The sequence below is a fragment of the Oryctolagus cuniculus genome, chromosome 4, assembly GCF_051225735.1.
Source record: "Oryctolagus cuniculus isolate XC-2025 breed Fujian yellow rabbit chromosome 4, ASM5122573v1, whole genome shotgun sequence".
Classification (NCBI taxonomy): domain Eukaryota; kingdom Metazoa; phylum Chordata; class Mammalia; order Lagomorpha; family Leporidae; genus Oryctolagus; species Oryctolagus cuniculus.
Window position 1 is genome coordinate 122,719,536 of NC_142870.1, and position 13,894 is coordinate 122,733,429.

Genomic DNA, 13,894 nt, shown 5'->3' on the forward strand with positions numbered 1-13,894 from the left:
ACCCCATTACTGGCCATTATGCTAAATAGTCTTTAAAAATGATTTTCATAAAAGACTCAAGTTTTATGATTATTCCTCTTTGATAATATCAGAATTTAAGTACTTACAGAGAATAGCCCTAGACTTACTGTGAAACCGTGTTTCATATAACTTGGGAAAGTTTGAGTATGTGAGTCTCTTTTACGGTGTAGTCAAACAAATGCAAGTGCTTATCTAATTCATTGATATCTAAAAGCTATTGCTACTGAAAAGTTAAAGATCTTAATTCTTCCTCCTAGAATACCAAAAAAAAAAAAAAAAAAAGAAATGTTTTAAGAAGAGGGAAAGATGACTTCAGTAAAAAAGGAAAAGCAGTATTTCTAAAAATTATAATTTCCATCTTCCTTAAATTCACTAAGTGTGAACATTTTAACCAGAGGAGCCACCATATTGTAGTATGCCAAAGTTACAGATAGTCTCTCTTTACATATATTTCAAGAAACATACATCAAGGTACAATTGTGTTCCCTTTTTACAACTGTTTCAGGTTACTGTAATAGAACTTCTCAAATTATCCGCTGTGTTTTGATGCTCTATCCAAAGAGTAGAAGATATAAGTATTAACGTTCTGTAATTGCTTTTATTTTTACTGAATATTAGATCCAAGAAAATAACAAATTACCTTTAATACAAATTACCTTTGGAAAGCCTGTATTAACAGTCATGGCGCTTGGAAATGTCGCCAAAGCCGCACTGAAAGAGGTGTATTTGTTTACATAACTTTCCGGACGAAGATGTTCTTGCGAGCCCTACCCAGATAATTCTCCCAACCCCTGTTCTGCACAGTGCGGGCAGATGACTCGGAACACAGAACAAACGGCCTTAGTGAACATAACCCAGGCATTCCCTTTTAAGCCGTTGTCTTAGTGAGAGAAAGACGAGAGAGAGACTTTCTCCCGGCAACCACCTCTTTTTCGAACAGTCTACAATTAGTAAAATTAGTCGGGGCACAAAGTTAATGTCGATTTTTCCCCCCAAACTCCTAGAGGGATAATCTCTTGTTTGTCAGGATGAGGAAACTAACTAGACCATTTCCCAGGGTGCTAAGGAAGAGCTCCTGCAGTTGATCGTGGGAGGGGTCCGGACGCAGGGAGTTGGGAAGAAGGGAGAGAATGTTGAGATACCCCCCACACACACCCCGACGGGAAGCCGGGGCGAACTGTCCTCGGCTGGGCGCTGACACTTTAAAATGGGGTCAGTCTGGGAGCAGCTGCTGCTGGGGAAACGTGTCACCGACCGGCCCCTCCAGCCAGGTCGGCTCGGACTCCAAGTCGAGAGCCGTGGGCGAATCTCTCAGAGCAGGTCGTGACGCGGGGTGACGAGGCGAGCTCAGCCTGGCTGCGGGCCGGGAACCTCCTAAGAAGAGCCGCTCCGGTCTTGGCAGGGCTGTGAAGCTAGAATGAGGCCGCGCGGTGGAGCTGCGGCTGGGGTCGGGGCAGCGGGGCAGCGATGCGGGAGTGGTGCGCGGGGCAGGATGCGGGACGGCGGGTAGGGCCTCTAAGCCGCCGGGCGCCGATGCGGGGCAGGGGCTGCAGGCAGCCCTGCGGAGCTGAGCGGCTGCGCGGCCCGGAGCAACAGGGAAGGCTGTGGGGTCGGTGCGGGGTGGGGATCCTCGCCCGACTCTGCGAGCCGCGCACTTGTCAGTTTCCTGCTGGCCCCGCCCCCGCGGAGTCCATCCAGCTCCCCAGCGCTTAACTAAGTCGTGACACCAACGCAAAACCCACGTCTAATTAAATTAATTAGGGATCCTTGTCAATCCTGGATGAATGACCGAGCGCACAGGAGGCCGGGGCTCGCTGAAGCCTGGACGGCGGGGACCTTCCTCCTCCCCCACGGCTCGGGTCCCCGCGCTGTCAGCCCGCGCCCGCACCGGCCCCGACTCCAGCCTCAATTGCGCGCTCTCCGCCTCTCTCTCTCTCGCTCTCTCTCTCGCTCTCTCTCTCGCTCACGCTCTCGCTCTCGCTCTCTCACTCTCTCCCCTCCCTCCCCCCCCACCCCAGGTAGTGGCGCGGCTGCTGCTCCCCGGGAAGGGGCTCGCTCGAGTTGCAGGGGAGGTAATTGACTCGGAACGAGGGCCGTCTTAAGGAAGTATAAATAGTGAGACTTCAAGCGCAGCGTCGCTATCGGACCTGAACTCTCGGCAGGAAGAATTGTCAAAGATCTTAACATCCAACGAGCGCGCTCCGGCGGGGAAGCCCGGGCCGCGGCCCCGCCGCCCCCGCCCCTCCCCCGCCGCCCCCTCCGCTCCCAGTCCTCCTCCTCCTCCTCCTCGTCTTCGTCCTCCTCCTCCTCTTCTCACTTCTCGTTCTCCTTCTACTTCTCCTCCTCTTTCTTCTTTCTTCTCTTCTTCTTCCTCCTCCTCCTCCTCCTCCCGCTCCTCCCCCACCCCTGCCCCATTGATGTGTTGTTATTGGGGGGGCTGGAGCAGTAAGAAAAGGAGGAGGAAAAAAGGAGCGGGGCTCGGCTGGGAGCGGCTGGGCGCGGGGCCGACGGGCGGCGGCGGCGGCGGCGATGGAAGAACTTACGGCGTTCGTCTCCAAGTCCTTTGACCAGAAAGTGAAGGAGAAGAAGGAGGCGATCACGTACCGAGAGGTGCTGGAGAGCGGGCCGCTGCGCGGGGCCAAGGAGCCGAGCGGCTGCGCCGAGCCCGGCCGCGACGACCGCAGCAGCCCGGCAGTCCGGGCGGCCGGCGGAGGCGGCGGCGGAGGAGGCGGAGGCGGAGGCGGAGGAGGCGGAGGAGGTGCAGGAGGAGGAGGAGGAGCAGGCGGAGGAGCTGGAGGAGGGCGCTCTCCCGGCCGGGAGCTGGACATGGGCGCCGCCGAGAGGAGCCGGGAGCCGGGCAGCCCGCGGCTGACCGAGGGTAACGGCCCGATCCCCCAGCCGCAGTTCCCTTTCCCGCCTTAGCTGACCCCTCTCGAGCGGCCCCGCGGGGAGGGGGGCGGGACGCGGACCGGGTCTCCCCGGGATCCCGGCTCTGGAAGCTGGAGAGATATTGGAGGGGGTGGGCGTCCGCGGCAGTGTGTACGGTCGTGGGTGGGGTCCTGATGCGTGTGTGCCGGGGGGTGGGGGGCGCGTGGGGTTTGCGCGTGTCCTCCCCAGATGCTCCCACCGCATTGAAATGCAGCTTTCCCTGGCGGGAGGACCGGCCCGCAGTCCGGACGGCCCGCGGGGCAGATGTGCAAGTTCGTGGGGACTAGACTGTGGCAAGGGGTGCTGGCTGGGACCGGACCCAGCGGAGGGGGGAGGCCGGCGTCTAGCGAGAGTTTACGGCAGCCTACCCCCCTCCCCGGCCTAAGCGAGAGAGGGACAGAGAGAAGGGGACAGAGGGCAGCGTCACCCTTGGGTCACCCACGGGGCTCTCGGGCCGCCGCCCGAGCCCCCTTGGAACTCCGCAAAGACCCAGAGTCTTTGGATCTTTAGGGGCCCAAACTTCCCATTTTCTTTGCGCGATGAAAGAACGAAGCCAAGGCAGAATAAGGTCCGGGCTATGCTGCTGCTCCCGGGCGAGGCGTTTAGGATTCATTTTAGGGTTTGTTGTACGCAATTCCTTTACTGCTTCGAATTATCCAGTACTCTGATCTGGGGGGAGGAAAAACTCCTTTGGTGCCAGCGAAGTGTTGGCAAACGGCTTTATCTAATGGTGGAGCGTCCTGTACCAATTCAAAGGAGTTCAACAATAAAATTAATTTGGCACTTGGTGCCTGCAGTAACTGGTGTACTGCCATATTTTTCCAATTAAGAAAATATGTGGCATGCGTAGAATCACATATTTAAGCAAGCAATTAGGTTGTTTATAACACGGTCTGTTCCTGTTTAGGCCACTAAGTGGAAATTTGGGGGCGAAATAGAAATTATATTAAGTCTATTAATCAACGTGAAATTTGGACATCTTTCTCCCTGAAGCCTCAAAACTTTGAGGGCCATCCATTGTGTGGATGACAAGAAATAGACAAAGTTTGTCCGCCCCTTTTGGCAGAATCTGGTGTGTTTTCCCGTTTAAATTTCACTGAAATATCAGTGGAAATATTTTTCTATTAAATTGTCCCCCGTGTTTGCTACAAGAGCCTGGGGGAAGGACGAATGTTCACTAAACGAACTCTGAGAACCAGAAATGCGGGCAGCACTCAAGATCTGTGTGTCTAGATGGCCAGGCTGGGTTAAGATCTAAGCAGCTCTTCTTCCCCCAAACCTGGTATCAGTTGCTCCTACATTTAGAAAGTGGTGGAATAACTGCCAAGGGGCCCAGCGCAACCTCCTGGCAGTGGGTCCTCAGCTCGAGGCCCTGGGTTCGCTGGCCAGAAGGTGCAGGTCTGAACCCCGGCCGCCGCAATTCCTAGGCTTGCTGATTTCCAAGCTGAGGGCAAGTATTAATTTCTCTGCAGACCTGCTCTTCCAGAAATGATTTTTAACTCCCATGTTTAATCAGGATCCTGGGTCGGGAATAACTGCGAGCAGCCAAACAACCTCAACTATCTCATCTCAGCTTTGACACCTTAAAAACCTGAGTCTCTTCGGACTCTGGAGCAGAGGACGAAGATTTTTTTTTTTGGGCGGGGGGGGGGGGGTCATGTTGATATTGGATCCGGCTCCCTCTGATCACTGCCCCTTGGCCAAATATATTATATAGATATAGATATTATATATAATTTGCCTCTGTATGGTTCAGGCTCGCACAAGCGCCTATTTTTAAATGGAAGAGGAGAGGAAAGAAGCAATGGGTGTGTGCAACCCAGAGCAGAAAAATGCATATTTTATTAAACATCCGAGCTGCTGGATGCATGAAAAGGCTTTGAGCAACCAATAGAAACCGAGGATCGCGAATGTTCTGCGTGAACCTGTTGATCTCTGTGGGTTTAAGCGTTTAGGATCGAGTCTGCGTTTCCACCCGGGAGGGAGAAAGGGAGAACAGAGACGGCCGCCGGTTTCGCTGGCCACCCGAGGCTGATTTTCTGCCTCTTGCCTTCTGGCCGGGCGTGGGCGACAAGCCCTCCAGGCCGCCAACATGGCGTGGGCACCTGTGTTCCTGCGACCCTGGTCGCGCAAGGGGGACGAGGGCTATCTGGCCGCTGGTGGGACCGCCCACGGGGTAGCTGGGGTTTGGCGCCCGCGGTTGTGGCTCCATGAGCCACGCAGCACCCGGGTGGTGGTCTCAGGCTGCGACCCTTCGGTCCAATTGTTCCTAAATTAGAACAGCAAGTTTGAGGGAGGCAGAAGGTCGGTGTCGGCGAGAAATGGCCTGAGAACGAGCCAGCCCTCCGGGAATGGCCGGTGTGGAGGCCAGTGCGTGGCCTCGCCGCGCCCCTCTGCCCGGACCGCGTTCTGGGAAAGGCCTGGCACGGCCCTAGTGGTTTCTGTGAGTGCGCGGGTGAAAGTGGGTGTGAGACAAGGGTGAATGGAATGCATTCGGTGTCTGCGGGGGAGGTCGGGGGGTGGACAGTGAGGCGGTGAGCTGAGGCCACAGCTGCGCAGAGGGGGTGGTGCGTGCCCACCTTGCCCGGGGCTGCCACCCAGACAGAACTCCAGGATCTTCTTTCTCTGAGCAGTGTGAGGGGCTGGACGGGAATTCTGGGAGAGGGTAGAATCCCCTCTCCTCCGATACAAATCTGGTAACGGGGTTTGCTGTGCTGTTTTTGTCCGTGTGTGTGTGTGTGTGTGTGCGTGCGCGCGTGCGCCTGTGTGTGTGTGTTGGTGTGTGCACTCGTGGACGCACGTGTGGCCCCGTCCGTGGTGCCCCCTCCAGTGTCCCCGGAGCTGAAGGATCGCAAAGAGGATGCAAAAGGGATGGAGGACGAAGGCCAGACCAAAATTAAGCAGAGGCGAAGTCGGACCAATTTCACGCTGGAACAACTCAATGAGCTAGAGAGGCTTTTTGACGAGACTCACTATCCGGACGCCTTCATGCGGGAGGAACTGAGCCAGCGGCTGGGGCTGTCGGAGGCTCGAGTGCAGGTACCCGGCTGCGGAGAGGTGGAGGCTGGGCCCAGGGACCTTAGGGGGCTTGGTTCGGGTGGGGGGGAGGAGGGGTGCCACACACCGAAGATGCCACTTTGTCTGTTGTGAGAAATGAAAAGAAAGGATATCTTTCTTAGAGGTCTTATTTTCCAAAGTAAATATTACTCCTATAGCCTTTCCACCCCATCCAAACATATGTTCGCTGCAGAAGAAAGCTTTAGCTGGGCTTGCTCCCAGAGTTTCTATAAAACCCCCCCTTGCCTCACTCTGACTTTAATGTGGTTTAATCCTAATGGGCCTATTTTATAAGCCTTAAAAAAAAAAAAACTCACAGAAAACGTTTTATCTCTGGGCGCCTTAAAAGTTACAATGAGTATTTTACTCAGTCGAGCTGAGTTTCATTGAGGGTCTGTTCCTGGGTCTAGGTTTGCCAAGCGGATATGCCAATTAGGTTTATAGATGTACAGACTGTAAAGGAAATTAACAACTGTTAAGTGTAAAAATTTACAGTCTGCAGTGAATCTCAAACTGTGGGTGAAACAGCAGAGAAACAAATGCATTTTGGTCACTCTTTGTTTGCTTAACCAAGGCAAGAAACCCGAACCTATAGAAAGTCAATTTTAAAACAACCCACATATCTTGAACCATTGGCATTTCCCAGCAAGTGCCATTCCCTCTGAAGTTAAGATTGAAGCCGATTTGTTGATTGGTTGTGGAAGCGAATATCACAGCAAAAGTTGGCTTTGGGGGTATTTAAGGAGGAAAATTATATATGTATATGCATGCATATCCTTCCAGAATTTGGGGGGACAAATTTAAATGTTTAAGATTATATTTCTGTTTAAATAATAAAATGGGAGAAAATGATGGTCATTATTTGTTTGAACACATGGAGCAGTTTTAGGCCCGAACATCTGCAGCTGTTACAAAGTATCGCTGTAACAGATACTCCCTGAGTCTCTGGGCACAGAGACCACCATCTGTAGCGAACTATGCACAATTCTTATGGGGTTTCCGCGCATCTTGTAATAGGATCAGGGGGGAAAAAAAAACAGAGCAGTCACACTGAAGGGGGAAAGTAATAATAGGCCACCTTGGTCATCACAGCATCAACAGCGGAACCTTCTTTTTTCAGCCTCTCCTGCCTTGCTCTGTGCGCTGAGATCTCCAGAGGCTCAGCAACCTCTTAAAAACATGATGATAATTATTACAGTTATGAGTATTAGTATCTCAATCCCTACTCTTCTAGGGGAAAAAAGAGGCAAGAAGCCTCAGGCCATTCGAGTTACACAAAGGATGCCACCCTGGCATGAAATCCACCCTTCTATTATACTAAGTAACAGGGGAATTTCTGAAGATTTACATTGACTATGACACTTGCTTTCAAAAACATACTAAAAAAGGCTCTGAAGCAATATTTTACTTTCATGGGGTTTTTAAACATTAATTTGTGAATCAATCAATATGCTGCATTATTGGAACTGGAGTGTAAAAGCAAGCTTTATTTGAATTTTTTTTAAAATCTGTTATACTGCCTCAAAAAGTTGGCAAGTTTATTTAAGCAGGTACTATCCAGAAGATAGTACCCAGGAGTTACTTGATTTAAACCCCTCCCACTTTACAGAGTACTCTTCTTATTTTTCTTTTAAGAGGTGAACTATATTGTTGGTCTTTTTTTCATAATTTTATTTAAGTTTCAGAGTATTTTCTAAATGTTTCTGTACAATCTTAACTACTAGCAGTGCTTTTTCTATAGAAGCAATTAGATTATCATGATAATGGTACAATTATTCTGCTGCTGTGTTACACTCTGCTGCACAGAGGAATGGAGAAATTTTACATTTCTTTGTAGTGAGGCTTTTATGAGACTAATTACCTCTCCCCCTCCCTTACAACTCCCTCCCCCTCCAAAAGAGTCATTATTTGCTTTGGTGTTTGGTTTTTCTTTAAGATGAAGCTAATTAATATTACAGGCTATTAATGAGCACATTGTTCTCAGATCTTTGCTGGCCAACATTTAAACCCATTATCACATTGGTATCAGGTACCAGGGAGAGTTTGGGGGACACTGTTAGTAGAAAGATGAAACCACGACTAATAGTAACTCAGAAAACCAATTTATCTTGTAAAAGTCTGTGAAATCCATCTTATTTGTTTAGCTCACTTAGATTTTTAACTTTGGACATTGAGGCTATTTTACATAATTCAAAGATTGCTTGCTATGTCACCCAATTCTTGCCTAAAATAATTGTTATTTTCCCATTGTACTTTTAATTTTTTGAGTTATGATATTGAGATTTTCTTTTTTCCCCTCCCACTTGTAGGTTTGGTTTCAAAATCGAAGAGCTAAATGTAGAAAACAAGAAAATCAGCTCCATAAAGGTATGCTTTTCACACAAGGAGCATTTGATATTCCAAGTAAAAAAGATAGAGGTGAAGCATATTGATATTACAAAGACAAAAACAGCCACTTCAAAGACGATGGTACTAGTTCTTAATTAAGAGTATTCTATAAAGACAGCTAATGAGAGTCCTAAAGTTTGGGAGTAAATTATGGTTATTTAAAATATGGCAATAGTTTAGAAAGATAGCATTTCAATTCCAAAGAAATCAGTTCTGTGTTCTGCACTGTAGAAAACACCACTGGAAATGTTAACCTCACATTGTTACGTCTTGTTCCCATGTATTGCAGGTGTCCTCATAGGGGCTGCCAGCCAGTTTGAAGCTTGTCGAGTTGCACCCTATGTCAATGTAGGTGCTTTAAGGATGCCATTTCAGCAGGCAAGTACAGCCTAGTTTCAAGCTATTTTTAAATGTGAAAAGACCTGGATGTTTGCTTGGACTGTTGAGCATCCCTTCTCTCAGAGCCCCAATACCCTTACGGTTGGAGAATCAATTTTGAGAATGACACTGATACACACCCCGTTAAACATGTATACAGTGTCAGGAACTGAATTCCTAGTTCTTTCTGTCCTTGTGGGACCCCCAGTTGGTCCTTTAAAAATGCACTAAAGATTGCACTTGGGGAGAGGAAGGAAAAACCTTTTGATTAAGATTTTGTCAAATCCAATTCAGAGGTTAGTCCTAAAGTGTTTTTACGGCAACCCTATAAATATTTTTCCAGGTATTTTCTACCTCATAGTAATATTAAATGCCTCTGACAAGAAAAATAAAGGACTCCCAACTCAGATTTGGTTTTGGTTTTTGTTTTGTTTTTTAAGCTGTCCCTGAAAACAAAGCTTCATCTCCAGTAAAAAGGGAAACCTTGGTCTTCCCAGGGCTGTCCTGCCTCTGCAATCCCTTTCTTAGCCATAAAGCAACCTTTAAGACCACAATTTAAAAGGACAGCCTGCAGCAATGATTTAATCCTGGGAAATCCCAGTGCTCTGAACTCCCCGCTCCCCAAGCCTGAGGGTGAAATCCTTTCCCAACCAGTGCCTGACCTTCCCCTTCCTCAGTCAGGACCCCTACTCAGCGTTGCTGTGATGTCATGAATTAGTTCTCAGTTGCCCGCATCCTGGACTGGGGAGACACCTGGATGTGCCCATGTATTGAAAGTGAGTGTTAGGGAGCTTTCGCTGTCTTGGAACCACAGGATTCTGGCATCCTGATGCTAACTCTTGAAACAAGAGAGAATGACTGGCAACAGGAAGGGCATATCTTAAAAGACCCTTCCTGCTCAGAAGGTGATCTTTTGGGCCAGAGGCAGCAGCAGCAGCAGCAACAACAACACTATTTGGGAGATTATTAGAAAGTCAGCTTTAGGTGTCCTGAATCAGACTCTGCATTGTAACAAGATCCCCCAAGTAATTCTTAACCACGGTCAAAGTTAGAAGTACTGATTTACAATTACGCCAGTTGTGGTGAAGATGCAATCACTTCCTAAAGTAAGATTTAAAAAAAAAAAAAACAGTTTTGTAGTTTGCTTGTTGATACTGCGGTGCTTTAGTAGTGGAATAAGTGTGTTATTGGCAGCATCAAGATCGGAGTGTAACAGCCCTCATGCCAAGTCTTCCCAAAATATCATTGTTATTTTTACCTTAGCACAATATCTGTGTCGTCCAGTCATCTGCCCAGCTTCCGAGGGGCGGCCAGTTTTTGCAGATAGGGGTTCCTGGGACTCCCGGGAACCAAGACAATAAACCAGTACTGAGCAGAGACCCAGGGGACAGTGGAATATCCTTGTTGTGCCTCAGATTCAGCAACAGGCTGAGAAAGTCACTCGGGACAAGATGAACAGTCGAACTCCCTCTCCCTCTCCCTCGTCCCCTAACCCTCGCTGCAGCCAAGCTGGACGCCGTTAATGCTTTGTTTCTATTCTGTTGTCACCCTAGGATAGTCATTGCAACGTGACGCCCTTGTCCTTTCAGGTTCAGGCGCAGCTGCAGCTGGACAGCGCCGTGGCGCACGCGCACCACCACCTGCACCCGCACCTGGCCGCGCACGCGCCATACATGATGTTCCCGGCGCCGCCCTTCGGACTGCCGCTTGCCACGCTGGCCGCGGACTCGGCCTCTGCCGCCTCAGTAGTGGCGGCTGCCGCTGCCGCCAAGACTACCAGCAAGAACTCCAGCATCGCCGATCTCAGACTGAAAGCCAAAAAGCACGCGGCTGCCCTGGGTCTGTGACGCCACCGCCAGCGCCACCGTCGCGCCTCCCGCGCGGCGCTCAGCCTGCACGCCCTCCGCGCTCCGTAGCTTCTCCGTTACCCCCTTCGAATCCCTGGAGCCCGCCCTCTTTCCGCCCTGCCGACAAGCCCCTGTCCCCTTCTGCAGCCCGGACTCGAAGGGCCGGACTCCGCGCCAGACCCGGGATCCCCCGCGGCGCACCTGCCCCGTGGCTCCTGCCCAGTCCACCCAAGGGCCTAGAAATGGGCTTTGTAGGAGCGGGTTTGGGGAAGTCCGGAGAGAGACTGGACGAGAGAGTGTGGACAGCGGAGTGTGGCTCACGACAAAGCTGCGACATGGACTCACATAGAAATAAAATCGTGACAAAAATGAGGAAAAAAATAGAAAAGACAAACCTGAGAAAAAAGAGAAAGGAAACTTATTTCTTATTGCTGTTTCGCAGAAGCTGAAATCGGAGAGAAGGAAGGAGCAAAACCGTTTTAAAAAATTAAAGTATTTTATACATTAAAAAAATACGGGAAAGTAACCTGGACGAATCTCGAGAGAATGGGGGAGGGGGTTTTACCAACTTAAATGTATGTGTGTTTTTTTTTAATGGGCTAAGAAGGCAAAACAGAAGGAAGAGGTATACTTATTTAAATAATTATGATGAAAAAAGTGCGCAGCTGGGAAGTTCACAGGTTTTGAAACTGACCTTTTTCTGCGAAGTTCACTTTAATACGAGAAATTTGATAAGAGAGGCGGGCCTCCTTTTACGTTGAATCAGATGCTTTGAGTTTAAACCCACCATGTATGGAAGAGCAAGAAAAGGGATGAAAGTCCAAAAACGAGAAGAGGAAAAAAATGATATTAATACAAAAAAAGATGCCACAGACAATTATTTCCCTGAGAAATTATTATGGCAGAACTGTCCGGACTGCTGACAGTAAATTCTGGTTTGCATGTTACTTGTATTCCATTGATGGTGTCTCCCCCTACCCCTCTTTACTCATGTGCACTCACTCCATTTTCATCTTCAGAACAACAACAACAAAATACCAGAAGCATCTGGAAATTGATATATATGTCTATTTGCCCTGTCTTTGATCCTGCGGGGCGAATGGGAAAAGTCATGAGGGAAGGGAGGAAATACACTCTGGTGTTCCAAGCGGACAGAGGCAGGCAAAAGGTGTGGGGGAAGGATAAAGAAGACAGAAAACCAAAAGAAATAAAGTCCAACGCCTAGCACACAGTAGGCGCTCCATGGGTGTTAGTCCCTCCCTCCCTGTTTCTCTGTTCCCTCCTGCTGGCTTCCGGAAGTCCTATTTGAGGGCAGTGCTTGATTTCCCGCTCTCTATCCAGACAAATCCACCTAAAAAAGCACCCAGCTATATACAGGCACTAGGTTTGTGTAAAATATGTTGATACACACGAACAAAGTTTATTTTGGCTATAATGTGTGAACTGATGGTTGACTTTCAACATTTGCATTTTATCTCACAAAGGTGTATCTATTCAAGTAATCTTTTTTTGTTTGTTTCAATTCATGTAGCTATTTAAACTGGGATACCTTGGGTTAAGCAATCTGTATCTAGCAAGCCTCTTTAGTTTTATTAATTTTTTCCTTCTAATTTACAAGAAAGAGAAAAAGCTCTTCTCACTGAACTTTGGTATGCGGTTGAGCTTTGTAACTATTTGTTCTCCATGAAAACAAAATTATTTATATTTGCCATATTTTTTCTAGTGTATTAAGTTATTTTAAACAAAAGAAGATGCTGTTATCTCATGACGTGTTGTCAGTACAAAATGTTTCGGCTCCACCTCTGTAAAACGGTTTAAATAAGTGCCAAGTTATTAATCGAAGACACTTTGCGATCAATTGAATGAAAATAGTATTGTTTCATTTGATGGGGTTCGCGTCATCTTTGTTCCTGTTACTATTAAAATATCCGGGATAGTCTTTCCTCCTTCCTTTTTGATGAGTGTATCTCTCTCGAACACACCAGCCTGGGAAAGGGCTTCGCTTTTGCTGCCACGCGCCGCAGTCCGGGCCTGAGAAAAGAGCGGCCGTAGGGCTCCCGCTAACGCCGAGCGCATCTTCTCTTTCTTCTTTTCCTCCGGGTTACCCACCCAGTATAGAAACCAGATTATACCCAATCAGTTAATGAACAGGTAGCAAGTAGGATAGCGTGGAACAGAGTGACCCCCCCTCCCTCGAGTCGGACTCTCCCGTTCGCCGTTTTGCTGAAGTTTACTTTGGGGACGTTTGGGGAGGAGGGAGGGCGGGATCCCGCTGTGAGACATCCACCTGGGTTACGGGAATTTGGGGTAGCATTCTAATCAACGCTCCGCCGACCTCGCCGGAGCCGGGCAGGTGCGGGCTCGCGCTGGGGGCCCAGGACCGCGGAGCCGGCGGAGTTAGGCGCGGGGAGGGCGGATCCCACACTTCTCTCGCCTGTTTAGCGCTTCGGCCGAAGCGGCTTCGTTGGGTAAACTTAGGAGAAGGTGGCAGCCAGGACCCTGTTGAGGAAAAACCCGGTCCTAACCTTTCTCAGAATCCCCAGGAGCTCACTCTCTCCATCTCCTGACACCCTGCTCCGGGAAGAAATCCCATTAGGAAAGCCCGAAGGTGCTGCCTGGATGCGGGTGGGCAGAGACGGCGGAGACGCAGGCCTGGAGGCCCGAGACAGGACCTTTGCCACTCGCGCGCGAAGATTCAGAGTGTCCCGAGCGTCCCCAGGGCACCTCCGCCGCCCCTGCCCGGCCGGGCCGCGGACTGGGCTGGCTTGGGAGCAGTTCCTCAGCCTAGACGTGGTCGATGCGTTCGCACCAAATCTCCCCCTGGAGCTCTGGAGCTTTCGAAGCCCACTGAACCGGCCCGGGCCGAAGGCAGCGCGCGGCGGCCTCGGGCTTCGCCGCGGACGAACGGCCGTCGCGGGGAAACTAAACATCTGCCCCGGCGTGGTGCTCCGGCCGGGGTCCGAATCTGCGGGCTCCAAACCGCAACCCTAAACCAGCCCCGAGGCGGTGCCCCGGGTTTCCCCGGGCCCTAAGGGCGGGCGCGGAGGTCACGGGAGGAGAATCTGGGGCGGGAGAAACGGCGGTTCCGTCCCGGGCCCAGCCAGTCCCCGGCTGCGGAACTCGGGGCGAAGCTCGAGGTCAGAGGCGGCGGTGCGCCGGGGCCTAGCTGGCCCAGGCTCGGAGCACCCGCCGCGCCCAGGTCGGCTTGGGACGTCCCCGGCCTCAGGAGCCGGGTGGGCCGGGAGCGAAGCTGCGCGGGGCCGGCGCCAGGCCCG

The 13,894-nt window shown here is 50.3% G+C and overlaps 1 protein-coding gene across 3 annotated transcripts; it reads left to right on the forward strand.

Moving 5' to 3' along the window:
- The first annotated feature begins 2,370 nt into the window (after positions 1 to 2,370).
- Positions 2,371 to 12,501, forward strand: SHOX2 (SHOX homeobox 2). 3 transcript variants are annotated; one of them, XM_051859079.3, is made up of 6 exons: positions 2,371 to 2,900; positions 3,493 to 3,572; positions 5,780 to 5,988; positions 8,316 to 8,373; positions 8,684 to 8,772; positions 10,326 to 11,654. In XM_051859079.3, the coding sequence occupies exons 1-6, from the start codon at positions 2,551 to 2,553 to the stop codon at positions 10,617 to 10,619; spliced, it is 1,080 nt and encodes a 359-aa protein (XP_051715039.1). In that variant the 5' UTR covers positions 2,371 to 2,550; the 3' UTR covers positions 10,620 to 11,654. The 3 variants fall into 3 exon arrangements, with proteins under 3 accessions (XP_051715039.1, XP_051715037.1, XP_051715038.1); XM_051859077.3 differs by lacking the exon at positions 3,493 to 3,572 and having other exon boundaries at positions 2,371 to 2,899; positions 10,326 to 12,501; XM_051859078.3 differs by lacking the exon at positions 3,493 to 3,572 and having other exon boundaries at positions 2,371 to 2,899; positions 10,362 to 12,501.
- The last annotated feature ends 1,393 nt before the right edge of the window (positions 12,502 to 13,894 follow it).

Excerpts from the sequence above, each read along its gene's own strand:
- SHOX2 (XM_051859079.3), top strand. The coding sequence starts at position 2,551 with ATGGAAGAACTTACGGCGTTCGTCTCCAAGTCCTTTGACCAGAAAGTG. Across the intron at positions 2,901-3,492 it reads AGCCCGCGGCTGACCGAGGG|AAGAACGAAGCCAAGGCAGA; the intron begins TAACGGCCCGAT and ends TTTGCGCGATGA. Across the intron at positions 8,773-10,325 it reads TAAGGATGCCATTTCAGCAG|GATAGTCATTGCAACGTGAC; the intron begins GCAAGTACAGCC and ends TTGTCACCCTAG.